We start from the raw sequence: 18,362 nt of genomic DNA, 5'->3' as shown, positions 1-18,362 counted from the left end.
CTCCCATCCCTTTTAGTCGCCTTCTACGACACGTGAGGAATGCGTGGGAAGTATTCTTTCTCCCCTATCCCCAGGGATAAAATCAATGTAAAAAAAAAATCTGCCTTTCTAAATCTTACCACAAGTTGCTGCACCACACCCCTATGCTGTTCAGCTCAGCAGAAGTCTCAGAAGTTACTTGTCAAAAAATGAGACTGTGTAAACATTCCACCACTCTCTATGTAAATGCTTCATTGGATCAGAACAACTGCTTTTCTGATCCTGACAGACAAGCTGAGGGTACAGCAGCTTAATTACCTGGTCAAGTCAATTAATATATAGATTTACCTGCACCAAGATAAATACCCATTCACCCATGCTATCAACGAAATGCTTTGTTGATCTACTAAAAGAAAAGTTTTTAAAAACTTCAAAACTAAGAGGAGTAGCAGCAATTCACTTGCCTTTTTATAGTTTTACTTTGCTTTCAGAAGGCAGTTAACATGACCTGCCCTTGTAATCAGAAATGAATTTATAAAAATTCTGAGAGAGAGAGAGAGAGAGAGAGAGAGAGAGAGAGAGAGAGAGAGAGAGAGAGAGAGAGAGAGAGAGAGAGAGAGAGAGAGAGAGAGAGAGAGAGAGACCTGGTATACAGGTCCTGATTCAGTAGATTACAAAGTAACAAGCTATAAAACTGTTGAAATGACACCTCAAAATGTACATTTAACGCCAGGGTCACTATGGCTGTTCATACCAGGATACATCCTATGACAGGAAATTCTTTTATCATCTTAACATGTTAAGGATGATTCTAATACCACATACACTTACTATGCAAGTGGACCATATGAGATTTGAGACACTTCACACTTTCTATTTAAAGGATGTGGTGCCACACGATAACACAGCTTGTATCCAAAAAACCTAATTGGTACAGCATATTTCATAAAATGTATGTAAAGGTGGAATATATGAAATTATGTAAAGCTTACAGAGAATAAAAAAAGTAAAATAAAATTAACATTATATGAATGAGTAACAATGTATCAGAAATCAAGTGTGACAAAGTAATAGGAAATGCAAACTAGACCACCATGTCCACCCTCTAAAGAGGAAAGATCACACAAGTCTTGCTGGCACCAAGCTCTGATACATCTTTCATACATCTACTCCAACATGTCAAAACAAATTCAAAACCTAAATAAGATTTTTTTGTGTTTGTGCATGTTTCTATACTTTTTTGTGTGTGTATTTTCGTACTTCTACATGAAGATTTCATTATTTCATACAGGATATCAACTTTTTTTCATTGTTTATGCATATGGAGAACACAAGAGGTAAAAGCACCTTGTAAGGGTTAAGGGTTTAAGCTCCAAATTAAAATCTTACCTTTGTTAGGAAGTTTACAATGAATTTGAGTACAAGGTAGTTATCCTCTGGTAGTTTTTCTAGGATTATCTGCTTGAGTGTAGTGAGGCGATCACTTTTATTCAGACCTGAAAAAAAAATTAAAAAAAAGAGATTTACATAAGTATACGTTTGTAAGTAGGAGACATGGCTAAAGAGCATTATTGGATTACCGTGTTAATTGATAGGTGCATGAAAGAGAGACCATTGGATGTTAATGTGCTGAGAGGAGCAACTGGAAGGATGTCTGGTCATTATCTTGTTTAGGCAAAGGTGAAGATTTGTATAGGTTTTCAGAAAAGAGAGAATGCTGGGGTGAAGAGAGTGGTGACAGTAAGTGGGCTTGGGAAGGAGACTTGTGTGAGGAAGTACCACGAGAGATTGAGTGCAGAATGGCAAAAGGTGAGAGCAAATGACATAAGGGGAGTAGGGGAGGAATGGGATGTATTGGCTTGCACAAAAGATGCATGTGGCATGACAAAGGTGGGAGGTGGCCAAATTAGAAAGGGTAGTGAGTGGTGGGATGAAGAAGTAAGATTATTAGTGAAAGAGAAGAGAGAGGGATTTGGATGATTTTTTGCAGAGAATTAGTGCAAATGACTGGGAGATGTATAAGAGAAAGAGGTAGGAGGCCAAGAAAAAGGTGCAAGAGGTGAAAAAGATGGCAAATGAAATTGGGGTGAAAGAGGATCATTAAATTTTAGGGAGAATATAAAGGATGTTTTGGAAGGAGGTAAATAAAGTGTGTAAGACAAGAGAACAAATGGGAACATTGGTAAAGGGACTAATGGGGAGGTAATAACAAGTAGTGGTGAAGTGAGGAGATGGAGTAAGAATTCTGAAGGTTTGTTGAAAGTGTTTGATAAGAGTGGTATATGTAGGGTGTTTTGATTGAGGTGGTGTGAGAAGTAAGGTCAGGGAGAAGGGTTTGGTAAACATAGAAGAGGTAGCGAAAGTTTTGTGGAAGATGAAAATCAGCAAGGAGGAGAGATTGGATGGTATTGCAGTGGAATATATTAAAAAAGGGGTGACTGTGCTGTTGGTTGGTGGAATGTATGCATAGTGCCATGGTACAAAGGAAAAGGGTGTTCAAATTACAGAGGTAAAAGTTTGTTGAGTATTCCAGGGAAATTGTATTGGAGGGTACTGACTGAGAGGGTGAAGTCATGTACAAAGCATCAGATTGAGGAAGAGCAGTGTGGGTTTTGAAGCGATAGAGGATGTGTGGATCAGGTGTTTGCATTGAAAATTGTATGTGAGAAATACTTAAAAAACCAATGGATTTATAAGTAGCTTTTATGGATCTGGAGAGGGCATATGATAGAGTTGATAGAGGTGCTCTGTGGAAGGTATTAAGAGTATATGGTGTGGGAGGTAAGTTGCTAGAAGCAGTGGAAAGTTTTCATCGAGGATGTAAGGAATGTGTGTGTATGAGTAGGAAGAGAGGAAAGTTATTGGTTCCCAATGAATGTCGGTTTGTGGCAGGGGTGCGTAATGTCTCCATGGTTGTTTGATTTTTATGGATAGGGTTGCTAGGGAGGTGAATGCATGAGTTTTGGAGAGAGGGGCAAGTATGCAGTCTGTTGTGGATGAGAGGGCTTGGGAAGTGAGTCAGTTGTTGTTCGCTGATGATACAGCCCTGGTGGCTGATTCGGGTAAGAAGCTGGTGACTGAGTATGGTAAAATGTGTGAAAGAAGAAAGCTGAGAGTAAATGTGAATAAGAGCAAGGTTATTAGGTTCAGCAGGGTTGAGGAACAAGTCAAATGGGAGGTAAGTTTGAATGGAGAAAAAATGGTGGAAGTGAAGTGTTCTAGATATCTAGGAGTGGATTTAGCGGTGGATGGAACCATGGAAGTGAATCACAGGGTAGGGGAGGGGGCGAAGGTTCTGGGAGCATTGAAGAACATGTAGAAGGCGAGAACATTATCCCAGGGAGCAAAAATGGGTGTTTGAAGGAATAGTGGTTCCAACAATGTTATATGGTTGTGTGGTGGAGGGTGGATATGTTGGAAATGAGACATTTGAGGACAATATGTGGTGGAAGGTGGTTTGATCGAACAAGTAATGAAAGGGTGAGAGAGATGTGTGGTAATAAGAGTGTGGTTGAGAGAGCAGAAGAGGGTGCATTGAAATGGTTTGGTCACATGGAGAGAATGAGTGATGAAAGATTGACAAAGAGGATATACGTGACAGAGGTGGAGGGAACCAGAAAAAGTGGGAGACCAAATTGGATCCAAGGTGGAAGGATGGAGTGAAAAAGATTTTGAGCGATCAGGGGCTGAACATTCTAAAGGGTGAAATGCATGTAAGGAATAAGAGTGAACTGGATCGATGTGGTATACTAGGGCCGACGTGCTGTCAATAGGTTGAACCAGGGCATGTGAAGTGTCTGGGGTAAACCATGGAAAGTTTTGTGGGGCATGGATGTGGAAAGGGAGCTGTGGTTTCAGTGCATTACACATGATAGTTAGAGACTGAGTGTGAACGTATGTGGCCTTTGTTGCCTTTTCCTAGCGCTACGTCATGCGTGTGCGGGGGGAGGGGGGTGCCATTTCATGTGTGGCAGGTTGGCGACAGGAATGGATGAAGGCAGCAAGTATGAATATGTACATGTGTATATATGTATATGTCTGTGTATGTAAATGTGTGTGTACGTTGAAATGTTTCTTTCTTTCTTTCAAACTATTCGCCATTTCCCGCATTAGCGAGGTAGCGTTAAGAACAGAGGACTGAGCCTTTGAGGGACTACCCTCACCTGGCCCAATTCTCTGTTCCTTCTTTTGGAAAATTAAAAAAAAAACGAGAGGGGAGGATTTCCAGCCCCCCGCTCCCTCCCCTTTTAGTCGCCTTCTACGACACGCAGGGAATACGTGGGAAGTATTCTTGCTCCCCTATCCCCAGGGATAAAAGTATAGGTATGTATATGTGCATGTGTGGGCATTTATGTATATACATGTGTATGTGGCTAGGTAGGGCCATTCTTTTGTCTGTTTCGTTGCGCTACCTCGCTAACACGGGAGAAATTGATAAAGTATAATAATAATGAAAAAAAAAAGTTTGAATGGAGAAAAATTGGAGGAAGTGAAGTGTTTAGATATCTGGGAGTGGACTTAGGAGGGAATGGAACCATGGAAGCAGAGGTGAATCACAGGGTGTGCGAGGGGGCAAAGGTTCTGGGAGCAATGAAGAATGTGTGGAAGGAGAGAATGTTATCCTGGAGAGCAAAAATGGGTATGTCTGAAGGAATAGTAGTTCCAACAATACTATATGGTTGCAAGGCATGGACTATAGATAGGGTAGTAAGGAGGAGGGTGGATGTGTTGGGAATCAAATGTTTGAACACGATATGAGGGGTGAGGTGGTTTGATCGAGTAGGTAATGAAAGGGTAAGAGATATGTGTGGAAATAAAAAGAATGTGGTTGAGAGAGCAGAAGCTGGTGTGTTGAAATGGTTTGGACATATGAAGAGAATGAGTGAGGAAAAATTGACAAAGAGGATATACTTGTCAGAGGTGGAGTAGGAGACCAAATTGGAGGTGGAAGGATGGAGTGAAAAAGATTTTTAGCGATCAGGGCCTGAACATACATGTGGGTAAGAGGCGTGCAAGGATTAGAGTGAATTGGAACGATGTAGTATACCGGGGTTGACTGAACCAGGGTATGTGAAGCGTCTGGGGTAAACCATGGAAAGGTTTGTGGGGCCTGGATGTGGATAGGGAGCTGTGGTTTCATTGCATTACACATGACAGCTACAGACTGAATGTGAACGAATGTGGCCTTTTTTGTCTGTTTTCCTGGCGCTACCTCACTAAAATGGGAGGAAGCGATGCTGTTTCCTGTGGGGCGGGGTAACAACAGGAATGGATGAAGGAAAGCAAGTATGAATATGTACATGCATATATATGTATATGTCTGTGAGTGTGTATGTATATGTTGATATGTATATGTGTGTATATGGGCATTCATGAAAATATACGTGTATATGAGTGGATGGGCCATTCTTCATCTGTTTCCTGGCACTACCTCACTGATGAGGGAAACAGTGAGTATGTAAGAGATAAGACTGTGTAGTTAACTAGTTGGTGAGGATATTCAATGTATGTATGGTTCATGGTGAAGTGCCTGAGGATTGGCAGAATGCAGGCATAGTGCCATTGTACAATGGCAAAGGGGATAATAGTGAGTGTTCAAATTACAGAGGTAAAAGTCTGTTGAGTATTCCTGGAAAATTGTATGGGAGGGTATTGATTGAGAGGGTGAAAGCATGTACAGAGCATCAGATTGAGGAAGAGCAGTGTGGTTTCAGGAGTGGTAGAGGATGTGTGGATCAGGTGTTTTCTTTGAAGAATGTACATGAGAAATAATTACAAAAACAAATGGATTTGTATGTAGCATTTATGGATCTGGAGAAGGCATATGACAGAGTTGATAGAGATGCTCTGTGGAAGGTATTACGAGTATATGGTATGGAAAGCATGTTGCTAGAAGCAGTAAAAGGTTTTTATCGAGGATGTAAGGCATGTGTACGTGTAGGAAGAGAGGAAAGTGGTTCATTTCCAGTGAATGTCGGTTTGCGTCAGGGGTGCGTGATGTCTCCATGGTTGTTTAATTTGTTTGTGGATGGGGTTGTTAGTGAGGTGAAAGCAAGAGTTTTGGAGAGAGGGGCAAGTATGCAGTTTGTTGTGGATTAGAAGGCTTGGGAAGTGAGTCAGTTGTTGTTTGCTGATACAGCGCTGGTGGCTGAGTCGGGTGAGAAACTGCTGAAGCTGGTGACTGAGTTTGGTAAAGTGTGTGAAAGAAGAAAGCTGAGAGTAAATATGAATAAGAGCAAGGTTATTAGGTTCAGTAGGATTCAGGGACAAGTAAATTGGGAGGTAACTTTGAATGGAGAAAAAATGGAGGAAGTGAAGTGTTTTAGATATCTGGGAGTGGATTTGGCAGCAGATGGAACCATGGAAGTGGAATTGAGTCACAGGGCGGGGGAAGGGGCAAAGGTTCTGGGAGCGTTGAAGAATGGGTATGTTTGAAGGAATAGTGGTTCCAACTATATTATATAGTTGCAAGGTGTGGGCTATGGATAGAGTTGTGCGGAGAAGGGTGGATGTGTTGGAAATGAGATGTTTGAGGACAATACATGGTGTGAGGTGGTTTGACTGAGTAAGTAATGAGAGTAAGAGAGATATGGGGTAATAAAAAGAGTGTGGTTGAGAGAGCAAAAGAGGGTGTGTTGAAATGATTTGGTCACATGGAGAGATTCAGTGAGGAAAGATTGACAAAGAGGATATATGTCAGAGGTGGAGGGAACGAGAAGCGGGAGACCAAATTGGAGGTGGAAGGATGGAGTGAAAAAGACTTTTAAGCGATGGGGGCTGAACATTCAGGAGGGTGAAAGGTGTGCAAGGAATAGAGTGAATTGGAATGATGTGGTATACTGGGGTCGGCATGCTGTCAATGGTTTGAACCAGGGCATGTGAAGCGTCTCGGGTAAACCACGGAAAGTTTTGGGGGCCTGGATGTGGAAAGGGAGGTGTGGTTTCAGTGCATTACACATAACAAGAGACTGAGTGTGAACAAATGTAGCCTTTGTTGTCTTTTCCTAGTGCTACCTCGCGTGCATCCAGGGGGAAAGAGGTGCCATTTCATGTGTGGCGAGGTGGCAACGGGAATGGATGAAGGCAGCAAGTATGAATATGTACATATGTATATATGTATATGTCTGTGTATGCATATGTATATGTTGAAATGTATAGGTATGTATATGTGCATGTGTGGGCGCTTATGTATATACATGTGTATGTGGGTGAGTTGTGCCATTGTTTTGTCTGTTTCCTTGTGTTACCTCGCTAACACAGGAGACAGCGACAAAGTATAATAAACAAATATAGAAGGCTCAGATTGGGGTGTCTAAATGTGTGTGGGTGTAACCAAGATGAGAAAAAAAGAGAGATAGGTAGTATGTTTGAGGAAAGGAACCTGGATGTTTTGGCTCTGAGTGAAACGAAGCTCAAGGGTAAAGGGGAAGAGTGGTTTGGGAATGTTTTGGGAGTAAAGTCAGGGGTGAGAGAGAGGACAAGAGCAAGGGAAGGAGTAGCAATACTGAAACAGGAGTGGTGGGAGTATGTGATAAAGTGTAAGAAAGTAAACTCTAGATTGATATAGGTGAAACTGAAAGTGAATGGAGAGAGATGGGTGATTACTGGTGCATATACACCTGGGCATGAGAACAAAGATCATATGGGGCAAGTGTTTTGAAAGCAGATGAGTGAGTGTGTTAGTAGTCTTGATGCAAGAGACCGGGTTATAGTGATAGGTGATTTGAATGTAAAGGTGGGTAATGTGGCAGTTGAGGGAATAATTGATGTACATGGGGTGTTCAGTGTTGTAAATGGAAACGGTGAAGAGCTTGTAGATTTATGTGCTGAAAAAGGATTGGTGATTGGGAATACCTGGTTTACAAAGAGAGATATACATAAGTATACGTATGTAAGTAAGAGAGGTGGCCAGAGAGCATTACTGGATTATGTGTTAATTGATAGGCATGCAAAAGAGAGACTTTTGGAAGTTAATGTGCTGAGAAGTGCAACTGGAGGGATGTCTGATCACTATCTTGTGGAGACGAAGGTGAAGATTTGTAGAGGTTTTCAGAAAAGAAGAGAGAATGTTGGGGTGAAGAGAGTGGTGAGAGTAAGTGAGCTTGGGAAGGAGACTTGTGTGAGGAAGTATCAATAGAGACTGAGTACAGAATGGAAAAAGGTGACAACAAAGGACGTAAGGGGAGTGTGGGAGGAATGGGATGGCTTGTGCAAAAGATGCTTGTGGCATGAGAAGCATGGGAGGTGGGAATATTAGAAAGGATAGTGAGTGGTGGGATGAAGAAGTAAGATTATTAGTGAAAGAGAAGAGAGAGGCATTTGGATGATTTTTGCAGGGAAATAATGCTAATAACTGGGAGATGTGTATAAAAGAAAGAGGCAGGAGGTCAAGAGAAAGGTGCAAGAGGTGAAAAAGAGGGCAAATGAGAGTTGGGGTGAGAGAGTATCATTGACTTTTAGGGAGAATAAAAAATTGTTTTAGAAGGAGGTAAATAAAGTGCATAAGACAAGGGAACAAATGGGAACAGTGAAGGGGGCTAATGGAGAGGTGATAACAAGTAGTGGTGATGTGAGAAGGAGATGGAGTGAGTATTTTGAAGGTTTGTTAAGTGTGTTTGATGATAGAGTGGCAGATATAGGGTGTTTTGGTCGAAGTAGTGTGCAAAGTGAGAGGGTTAGGGAGAATGATTTGGTAAACAGAGAAGAGGTGGTAAAAGCTTTGTGGCAGATGAACTTTCCATGGTTTACCCCAGACGCTTCACATGCCCTGGTTCAATCCATTGACAGCACGTCGGCCCCGGTATACCACATCGTTCCAATTCACTCTATTCCTTACACACCTTTCACCCTCCTGTATGTTCAGGCCCCGATCACTCAAAATCTTTTTCACTCCATCTTTCCACCTCCAATTTGGTCTCCCACTTCTACTCGTTCCCTCCACCTATGACACATATATCCTCTTGGTCAATCTTTCCTCACTCATTCTCTCCATGTGACCAAACCATTTCAAAACACCCTCTTCTGCTCTCTCAACCACACTCTTTTTATTTCCACACATCTCTCTTACCCTTACATTACTTACTCGATCAAACCACCTCACACCACATATTGTCCTCAAACATCTCATTTCCAGCACATCCACCCTCCTGCGCACAACTCTATCTATAGCCCACAACTTGCAACCATATAACATTGATGGAACCACTATTCCTTCAAACATACCCATTTTTGCTTTCCGAGATAATGTTCTTGACTTTCACACATTCTTCAACACTCCCAGAACTTTCGCCCCCTCCCCCACCCTTTGATTCACTTCCGCTTCCATGGTTCCATCCGCTGCCAAATCTACTCCCAGATATCTAAAACACTTCACTTCCTCCTGTTTTTCTCCATTGAAACTTACCTCCCAATTGACTTGTCCCTCAACCCTACTGTACCTAATAACCTTGCTCTTATTCACATTTACTCTCAGCTTTCTTCTTTCACACACTTTACCAAACTCAGTCACCAGCTTCTGCAGTTTCTCACACGAATCAGCCCCCAGCACTGTATCATCAGCGAACAACAACTGACTCACCTCCCAAGCTCTCTCATCCACAACAGACTGCATACTTGCCCCTCTTTCCAAAACTCTTGCATTTACCTCCCAAACAACCCCATCCATAAACAAATTAAACAACCATGGAGACATCACACACCCCTGCCGCAAACCTACATTCACTGAAAACCAATCACTTTCCTCTCTTCCTACACGTACACATGCCTTACATCCTCAATAAAAACTTTTCACTGCTTCTAACATCTTGCCTCCCACACCATATATTCTTAATACCTTCCACAGAGCATCTCTATCAACTATATCATATGCCTTCTCCGGATCCATAAATGCTACACACAAATCCATTTGCTTTTCTAAGTATTTCTCACATACATTCTTCTAAGCAAACACCTGATCCACACATCCTCTACCATTTCTGAAACCACACTGCTCTTCCCCAATCTGATGCTCTGTGCATGCCTTCACCCTCTCAATCAATACCCTCCCATATAATTTCCCAGGAATACTCAACAAACTTATACCTCTGTAATTTGAGCACTCACTTTTACCCCCTTTGCCTTTGTACAATGGTACTCTGCAAGCATTCCTCCAATCCTCAGGCACCTCACCATGAGTCATACATACATTAAATAACCTTACCAACCATTCAACAACACAGTCACCCCCTTTTTTAATAAATTCTACTGCAATACCATCCAAACCTGCTGCCTTGGGGGCTTTCATATGTATATATATATCTATATCTATATATATATATATATATATATATATATATATATATATATATATATATATATATATTTTTTATCCCTGGGGATAGGGGATTAAGAATACTTCCCACGTATTCCCTGCGTGTCGTAGAAGGCGACTAAAAGGGGAGGGAGCGGGGGGCTGGAAATCTTCCCCTCTCGTTTTTTTTTTTTTTTAATTTTCCAAAAGAAGGAACAGAGGGGGCCAGGTGAGGATATTCCAAAAAAGGCCCAGTCCTCTGTTCTTAACGCTACCTCGCTAACGCGGGAAATGGCGAATAGTTTTTTCCTTTGTCGCTGTCTCCCGCGTTTGCAAGGTAGCGCAAGGAACAGATGAAAGAAATGGCCCAACCCACCCCCATACACAATGTATACACACACACGTAAATATACATACCTACACAGCTTTCCATGGTTCACCCCAGACGCTTCACATGCCCTGATTCAATCCACTGACAGCACGTCAACCCCGGTATACCACATCGATCCAATTCACTCTATTCCTTGCCCTCCTTTCACCCTCCTGCATGTTCAGGCCCCGATCACACAAAATCTTTTTCACTCCATCTTTCCACCTCCAATTTGGTCTCCCACTTCTCCTCGTTCCCTCCACCTCCGACATATATATCCTCTTGGTCAATCTTTCCTCACTCATTCTCTCCATGTGCCCAAACCATTTCAAAACACCCTCTTCTGCTCTCTCAACCACGCTCTTTTTATTTCCACACATCTCTCTTACCCTTACGTTACTTACTCGATCAAACCACCTCACACCTCACATTGTCCTCAAACATCTCATTTCCAGCACATCCATCCTCCTGCGCACAACTCTATCCATAGCCCACGCCTCGCAACCATACAACATTGTTGGAACCACTATTCCTTCAAACATACCCATTTTTGCTTTCCGAGACAATGTTCTCGACTTCCACATATTCTTCAAGGCTCCCAGGATTTTCGCCCCCTCCCCCACCCTATGATCTACTTCCGCTTCCATGGTTCCATCTGCTGCCAGATCCACTCCCAGATATCTAAAACACTTTACTTCCTCCAGTTTTTCTCCATTCAAACTTACCTCCCAATTGACTTGACCCTCAACCCTACTGTACCTGATTACCTTGCTCTTATTCACATTTACTCTTAACTTTCTTCTTTCACACACTTTACCAAACTCAGTCACCAGCTTCTGCAGTTTCTCACAGGTTTGGATGGTATTGCAGTGGAATTTATTAAAAAAGGGGGTGACTGTATTATTGACTTGTTGGTAAGGTTATTTAATGTATGTATGACTCATGGTGAGGTGCCTGAGGAGTGGCGGAATGCGTGCATAGTGCCATTGTACAAAGGCAAAGGGGATAATAGTGAGTGTTCAAATTACAGAGGTATAAGTTTGTTGAGTATTCCTGGTAAATTATATGGGAGGGTATTGAGTGAGAGGGGGAAGGCATGTACAGAGCATCAGATTGGGGAAGAGCAGTGTGGTTTCAGAAGTGGTAGAGGATGTGTGGATCAGGTGTTTGCTTTGAAGAATGTATGTGAGAAATACTTAGAAAAGCAAATGGATTTGTATGTAGCATTTATGGATCTGGAGAATGCATATGATAGAGTTGATAGAGATGCTCTGTGGAAGGTATTAAGAATATATGGTGTGGGAGGCAAGTTGTTAGAAGCAGTGAAAAGTTTTTATCGAGGATGTAAGGCATGTGTACGTGTAGGAAGAGAGGAAAGTGATTGGTTCTCTGTGAATGCAGGTTTGTGGCAGGGGTGTGTGATGTCTCCATGGTTGTTTAATTTGTTTATGGATGGGGTTGTTAATGAGGTGAATGCAAGAGTTTTGGAAAGAGGGGCAAGTATGAAGTCTGTTGTGGATGAGAGAGCTTGGGAAGTGAGTCAGTTGTTGTTCGCTGATGATACAGCACTGGTGGCTGATTCATGTGAGAAACTATAGAAGCTGGTGACTGAGTTTGGTAAAGTGTGTGAAAGAAGAAAGTTAAGAGTAAATGTGAATAAGAGCAAGGTAATTAGGTACAGAAGGGTTGAGGGTCAAGTCAATTGGGATGTAAGTTTGAATGGAGAAAAACTGGAGGAAGTAAAGTGTTTTAGATATCTGGGAGTAGATCTGCCAGCGGATGGAACCATGGAAGCGGAAGTGGATCATAGGGTGGTGGTGGTGGTGGTGGTGGGGGAGGGGGAGGGGGGGGGTAAAATCCTGGGAGCCTTGAAGAATGTGTGGAAGTCGAGAACATTATCTCGGAAAGCAAAAATGGGTATGTTTGAAGGAATAGTGGTTCCAACAATGTTGTATGGTTGCGAGCTATGTGGGCTATGGATAGAGTTGTGCGCAGGAGGATGGATGTGCTGGAAATGAGATGTTTGAGAACAATGTGTGGTGTGAGGTGGTTTGATCGAGTAAGTAACGTAAGGGTAAGAGAGATGTGTGGAAATAAAAAGAGCGTGGTTGAGAGAGCAGAAGAGGGTGTTTTGAAATGGTTTGGGCACATGGAGAGAATGAGTGAGGAAAGATTGACCAAGAGGATATATGTGTCGGAGGTGGAGGGAACGAGGAGAAGTGGGAGACCAAATTGGAGGTGGAAAGATGGAGTGAAAAAGATTTTGTGTGATCAGGGCCTGAACATGCAGGAGGGTGAAAGGAGGGCAAGGAATAGAGTGAATTGGATCGATGTGGTATACCGGGGTTGACATGCTGTCAGTGGATTGAATCAGGGCATGTGAAGCGTCTGGGGTAAACCATGGAAAGCTGTGTAGGTATGTATATTTGCATGTGTGGACGTATGTATATACATGTGTATGGGGGTGGGTTGGGCCATTTCTTTCGTCTGTTTCCTTGCACTACCTCGCAAACGCGGGAGACCGGCAAAAAGAAAAAAAAATATATATATATATATATATATATATATATATATATATATATATATATATATATATATAGATATATATATACCCTAGCCTGAGCCAGGTACCTATTTTATCGATCAACTCCTAGGTGTGGATGAACAGGTTGATTGTGGACCGACTGCCACAGTCAGAATTTGAACATATGCACTTGATCCTGGGCAGCCTGTGAATAAGTCACAGTCAGGAACACTAACTGCTACACCAAGGGAATAACAAACAAACTGGTAGGGATGACTTTCTTTGAGTCATCTAACAATACATTACAATTTGGAGAGAAGCCATTTTAAAGGGTGGGTCTTCTGAGATATACTCAAATATTCTTTAAAATAATGCACTATTTTCTGTCAGGTAACCATAACTAACCTTGAAACTGGATTATCTCATCATATAAGTCAAAGGTCATAAGAGGTTCCTCCAATTCACGAAGAAGGTTTTGATGATAACTGCTGCTGTGTGCACATCATTTTCCAAATCAAAGTTCACCGCTTCACCCTTATTGAAGCGTTCCTGTACACTTTTCACCACAGCTGCTGCACTAGATCGACGGAAAAGTCCTTCTGTCTCCAGAGCTGAAATAAGAGTGCTTTTTGAGACACAGACAAAATGCAATTTTCTTATGATACACTTCAAAAAGAATCAGATGGCTGACCCATACAAAGGAACATTACCATTCATACTATAAACAAATTTCCTACAATCAGAGTAGAATAGTGCATGCAGAATCTACCCTAAGCATTTTAAGTATCAATCATCTTTGAACCTTAAAGTGTTGAAGATGAACAGCAAATTATCATGTAATGTTTATCTAAATTCAATATGCTGCTTTAGGATATCCAACAGTCATACCACCAAAGTCTCCTCCATAAATCCTGAGCTATGAGTGCACTCTTTAATTATTCCGTGATAAAGCCTTTGTCAACCACATATTCCTCAAGAAACATATACCTTCTTTAGAGTCTTCCTCTGCTATTCAGTCTGTGAATCAATTTTTCAATATCCATTTTGTTTACCTATAATACTATCTGGAGTATTAAAATCTGCTACATCATATATACTATGCTCAAAATTATTTTCTTATTAGGTGCACTGAAGAAAAAAATATCAGTCGAGACCTGATATTGTTCATTGCTCTATCTGAATCTAATAAAGCAGAGGAATTGTGTTGTATTCAGTAATGAGAAAACATTTTTGGAATGCTGGTATTTGACAACAATGGATAAAGGCAGCATTTATGAATATGTACATGTGTATATATGTATATGTGTGTATGTATATGTATGTATACGTTGAAATGTATATGTATATATGCGTGTATGGGATTTTATACATGTGTACATGGGTGGAATGAGCCATTCCTCGTCTGTTTCCTTGCGTTATCTCAATGACACGGAAGACGGCAATTAAGTATAATAAATATATATTATTTATTTATCTTCTTATACCTTGTTGCTGTCTCCCGCATTAGCAAAATAGCGCAAGAAAACAGACGAAAGAATGGCCCAACCCACCCACATACACATGTATATACATAACGCCCACACATGCACATAAACGTACCTATACATTTCAACGTATACATACATATACATATATGCACATGTACATATTCATACTTGCTGCCTTCATCCATTCCTGTCACCACCCCACTACACATGAAATGGCGCAAACACACACACACACACACACACACACACACACACACACACACACACACACACACACATACAAACACACACACACACACACACACACACACACACACACACACACACACACACACACACACACACACACACACCGCCTGTTCGTGAGGTAACACTATGAAAAGACAACAAAGACCACATTCATTCACACTCAGTATCTAGCTGTCATGTGTTATGTACTGAAACCATAGCTCCCTTTCCACATCCAGGCCCCACAAAGCTTTCCATGGTTTACCCCAGATGCTTCACATGCCCTGGTTTAATCCATTGACAGCATGTCGACCCAATTCACTCTATTCCTTGCACGCCTTTCACCCTCCTGTATGTTCAGGCCCTGATCACTCAAAATCTTTTTCCCTCACATATTCACCATGGCTCATCCACTCATATACATGGATGATATTGCAGTGGAATTTATTAAAAAAAGGGGGTGACTGTATTGTTGACTGGTTGGTAAGGTTATTTAATGTATGTATGACTCATGGTGAGGTGCCTGAGGATTGGAGGAATGCTTGCATAGTGCCATTGTACAAAGGCAAAGGGGATAAAAGTGAGTTCTCAAATTACAGAGGTATTCCTGGGAAATTATATGGGAGGGTATTGATTGAGAGGGTGAAGGCATGTACAGAGCATCAGATTGGGGAAGAGCAGTGTGGTTTCAGAAGTGGTAGAGGATGTGTGGATCAGGTGTTTGCTTTGAAAAATGTATGTGAGAAATACTTAGAAAAGCAAATGGATTTGTATGTAGCATTTATGGATCCGGAGAAGGCATATGATAGAGTTCACAGAGATGCTTTGTGGAAGGCATTAAGAATATATGGTGTGGGGGGGCAAGTTGTTAAAAGCAGTGAAAAGTTTTTACTGAGGATGTAAGGCTTGTGTACATGTAGGAAGAGAGGAAAGTGATTGGTTCTCAGTGAATGTTAGTTTGTGGCAGGGGTGTGTGATGTCTCCATGGTTATTTAATTTGTTTATGGATGGAGTTGTTAGGGAGGTGAATACAAGACTTTTGGAAAGAGGGGCAAGTATGCAGTCTGTTGTGGATGAGAGAGCTTGGGAAGTGAGTCAGTTGTTGTTTGCTGATGATACAGTGCTTGTGGTTGATTTGTGTGAGAAACTGCAGAAGATGATGACTGAGTTTGGTAAAGTGTGTGAAAGAAGAAAGCTGAGAGTAAATGTGAATAAGAGCAAGGTAATTAGGTACAGTAGGGTTAAGGGACAAGTCAAGTGGGAAGTAAGTTTGAATGGAGAAAAACTGGAGGAAGTAAAGTGTTTTAGATATCTGGGAGTGGATTTGGCAGTGGATGGAACCATGGAAGCGTAAGTGAACCATAGGGTGGAGGAGGGGGTGAAAGTTCTGGGAGCGTTGAAGAATGTGTGGAAGTTGAGAACATTATCTCAGAAAGCAAAAATAGGTATGTTTGAAGGAATAGTGGTTCCAACAATGTTGTATGGTTGCGAGGCATGGGCTATAGATAGTGTTGTGCGGAGGGTGGATGTGCTGGAAATGAGATGTTTGAGGACAATATGTGGTGTGAGGTGGTTTGATCAAGTAAGTAATGAAAGTGTAAGAGAGATGTGTGGTAATAAAGAGAGTGTGGTTGAGAGAGCAGAAGAGGGTGTTTTGAAATGGTTTGGTCACATGGAGAGAATGAGTGAGGAAAGATTGACAAAGAGGATATACGGGTCAGAAGTGGAGGGAACGAGGAGAAGTGGGAGACCAAATTGGAGGTGGAAAGATGGAGAGAAACAGATTTTGAGTGATTGGGGCCTGAACTTGCAAGAGGGTGAAAGGCGTGCAAGGAATAGAGTGAATTGGAACGATGTGGTATACCGGGGTCGATGTGCTGTCAATGGATTGAACCAGGGCATGTGAAGTGTCTGGGATATACCATGGAAAGTTCTGTGGGGCCTGGATGTGGAAAGGGAGCTGTGGTTTCGATGCATTATTACATGACAGCTGGAGACTGAGTGTGAACGAATGTGGCCCTTGTTGTCTTTTCCTAGCGCTGCCTCACACACATGAGGGGGGAGGGGGTTGTTATTTCATGTGTGGCGGGGTGGCGATGGGAATGAATAAAGGCAGACAGTATGAATTATGTACATGTGTATATATGTATATGTCTGTGTATGTGTGTATATATTATTTTTTTTTTTTATTTTGCTTTGTCACTGTCTCCCGCGTTTGCGAGGTAGCGTAAGGAAACAGACGAAAGAAATGGCCCAACCCACCCCCATACTCATGTATAAACATACACGTCCACACACTCAAATATACATACCTATACATCTCAATGTACACATATATATACACACACAGACATATACATATATACGCATGTACATAATTTGTACTGTCTGCCTTTATTTATTTCCATCGCCACCTCGCCACAAATGGAATAACATCCCCCTTCCCCCTCATGTGTGCGAGGTAGCGCTAGGAAAAGACAACAAAGGCCACATTTATTCACACTCAGTCTCTAGCTGTCATGTAATAATGCCCGAAACCACAGCTCCCTTTCCACATCCAGGCCCCACACAACTTTCCATGGTTTACCCCAGATGCTTTACATGCCCTGATTCAATCCACTGACAGCACGTCAACCCCGGTATACCACATTGTTCCAATTCACTCTATTCCTCGCAAGCCTTTCACCTTCCTGCATGTTCAGGCCCCGATCGCTCAAAATCTTTTTCACTCCATCTTTCCACCTCCAATTTGGTCTCCCACTTCTCCTCGTTCCCTCCACCTCCGACACATATATCCTCTTTGTGAATCTTTCCTCACTCATTCTCTCCATGTGACCAAACCATTTCAATACACCCTCTTCTGCTCTCTTGTTGGAACCACTATTCCTTCAAACATACCCATTTTTGCTTTCCGAGATAATTTTCTCATCTTCCAAACATTCTTCAAGGCTCCCAGGATTTTCGCCCCCTCCCCACCCTATGATTCACTTCCGCTTCCATGGTTCCATCCACTGCCAGTTCCACTCCCAGATATCTAAAACACTTTACTTCCTTCAGTTTTTCTCCATTCAAACTTACCTCCCAATTGACTTGACCTTCTACCCTACTGTATCTAATAACCTTGCTCTTATCCACATTTACTCTTAACTTTCTTCTTTCACACACTTTACCAAATTCAGTCACCAGCTTCTGCAGTTTCTCACATGAATCAGCCACCAGCACTGTATCATCAGCGAACAACAACTGACTCACTTCCCAAGCTCTCTTATCCCAACAGACTGCATACTTGCCCCTCTTTCCAAAACTCTTGCATTCACCTCCCTAACAACCCCATCCATAAACAAATTAAACAACCGTGGAGACATCACACACCCCTGCCGCAAACTTACATTCACTGAGAACTAATCACTTTCCTCTCTTCCTACACGTACACATGCCTTACATCCTCGATAAAAACTTTTCACTGCTTCTAACAACTTGCCTCCC

At 41.9% G+C, this 18,362-nt stretch overlaps 1 protein-coding gene across 1 annotated transcript in view; it reads right to left on the bottom strand.

Moving 5' to 3' along the window:
• The window catches only part of LOC139750324 (rho GTPase-activating protein 8-like), a 351,767-nt gene that overhangs the window by 7,526 nt on the left and 325,879 nt on the right, over nt 1-18,362 (bottom strand). The window contains 3 exon segments of the mRNA XM_071665001.1: nt 1,369-1,475; nt 13,567-13,629; nt 13,632-13,772. Coding sequence (XP_071521102.1) covers nt 1,369-1,475; nt 13,567-13,629; nt 13,632-13,772 — 311 coding nt within the window.

The sequence above is a fragment of the Panulirus ornatus genome, chromosome 9 (assembly GCF_036320965.1).
Source record: "Panulirus ornatus isolate Po-2019 chromosome 9, ASM3632096v1, whole genome shotgun sequence".
NCBI classification, from domain to species: Eukaryota; Metazoa; Arthropoda; class Malacostraca; order Decapoda; family Palinuridae; genus Panulirus; species Panulirus ornatus.
Note: the sequence above shows the minus strand (reverse complement) of the source record. Positions and strands in the feature narration are given on the sequence as shown.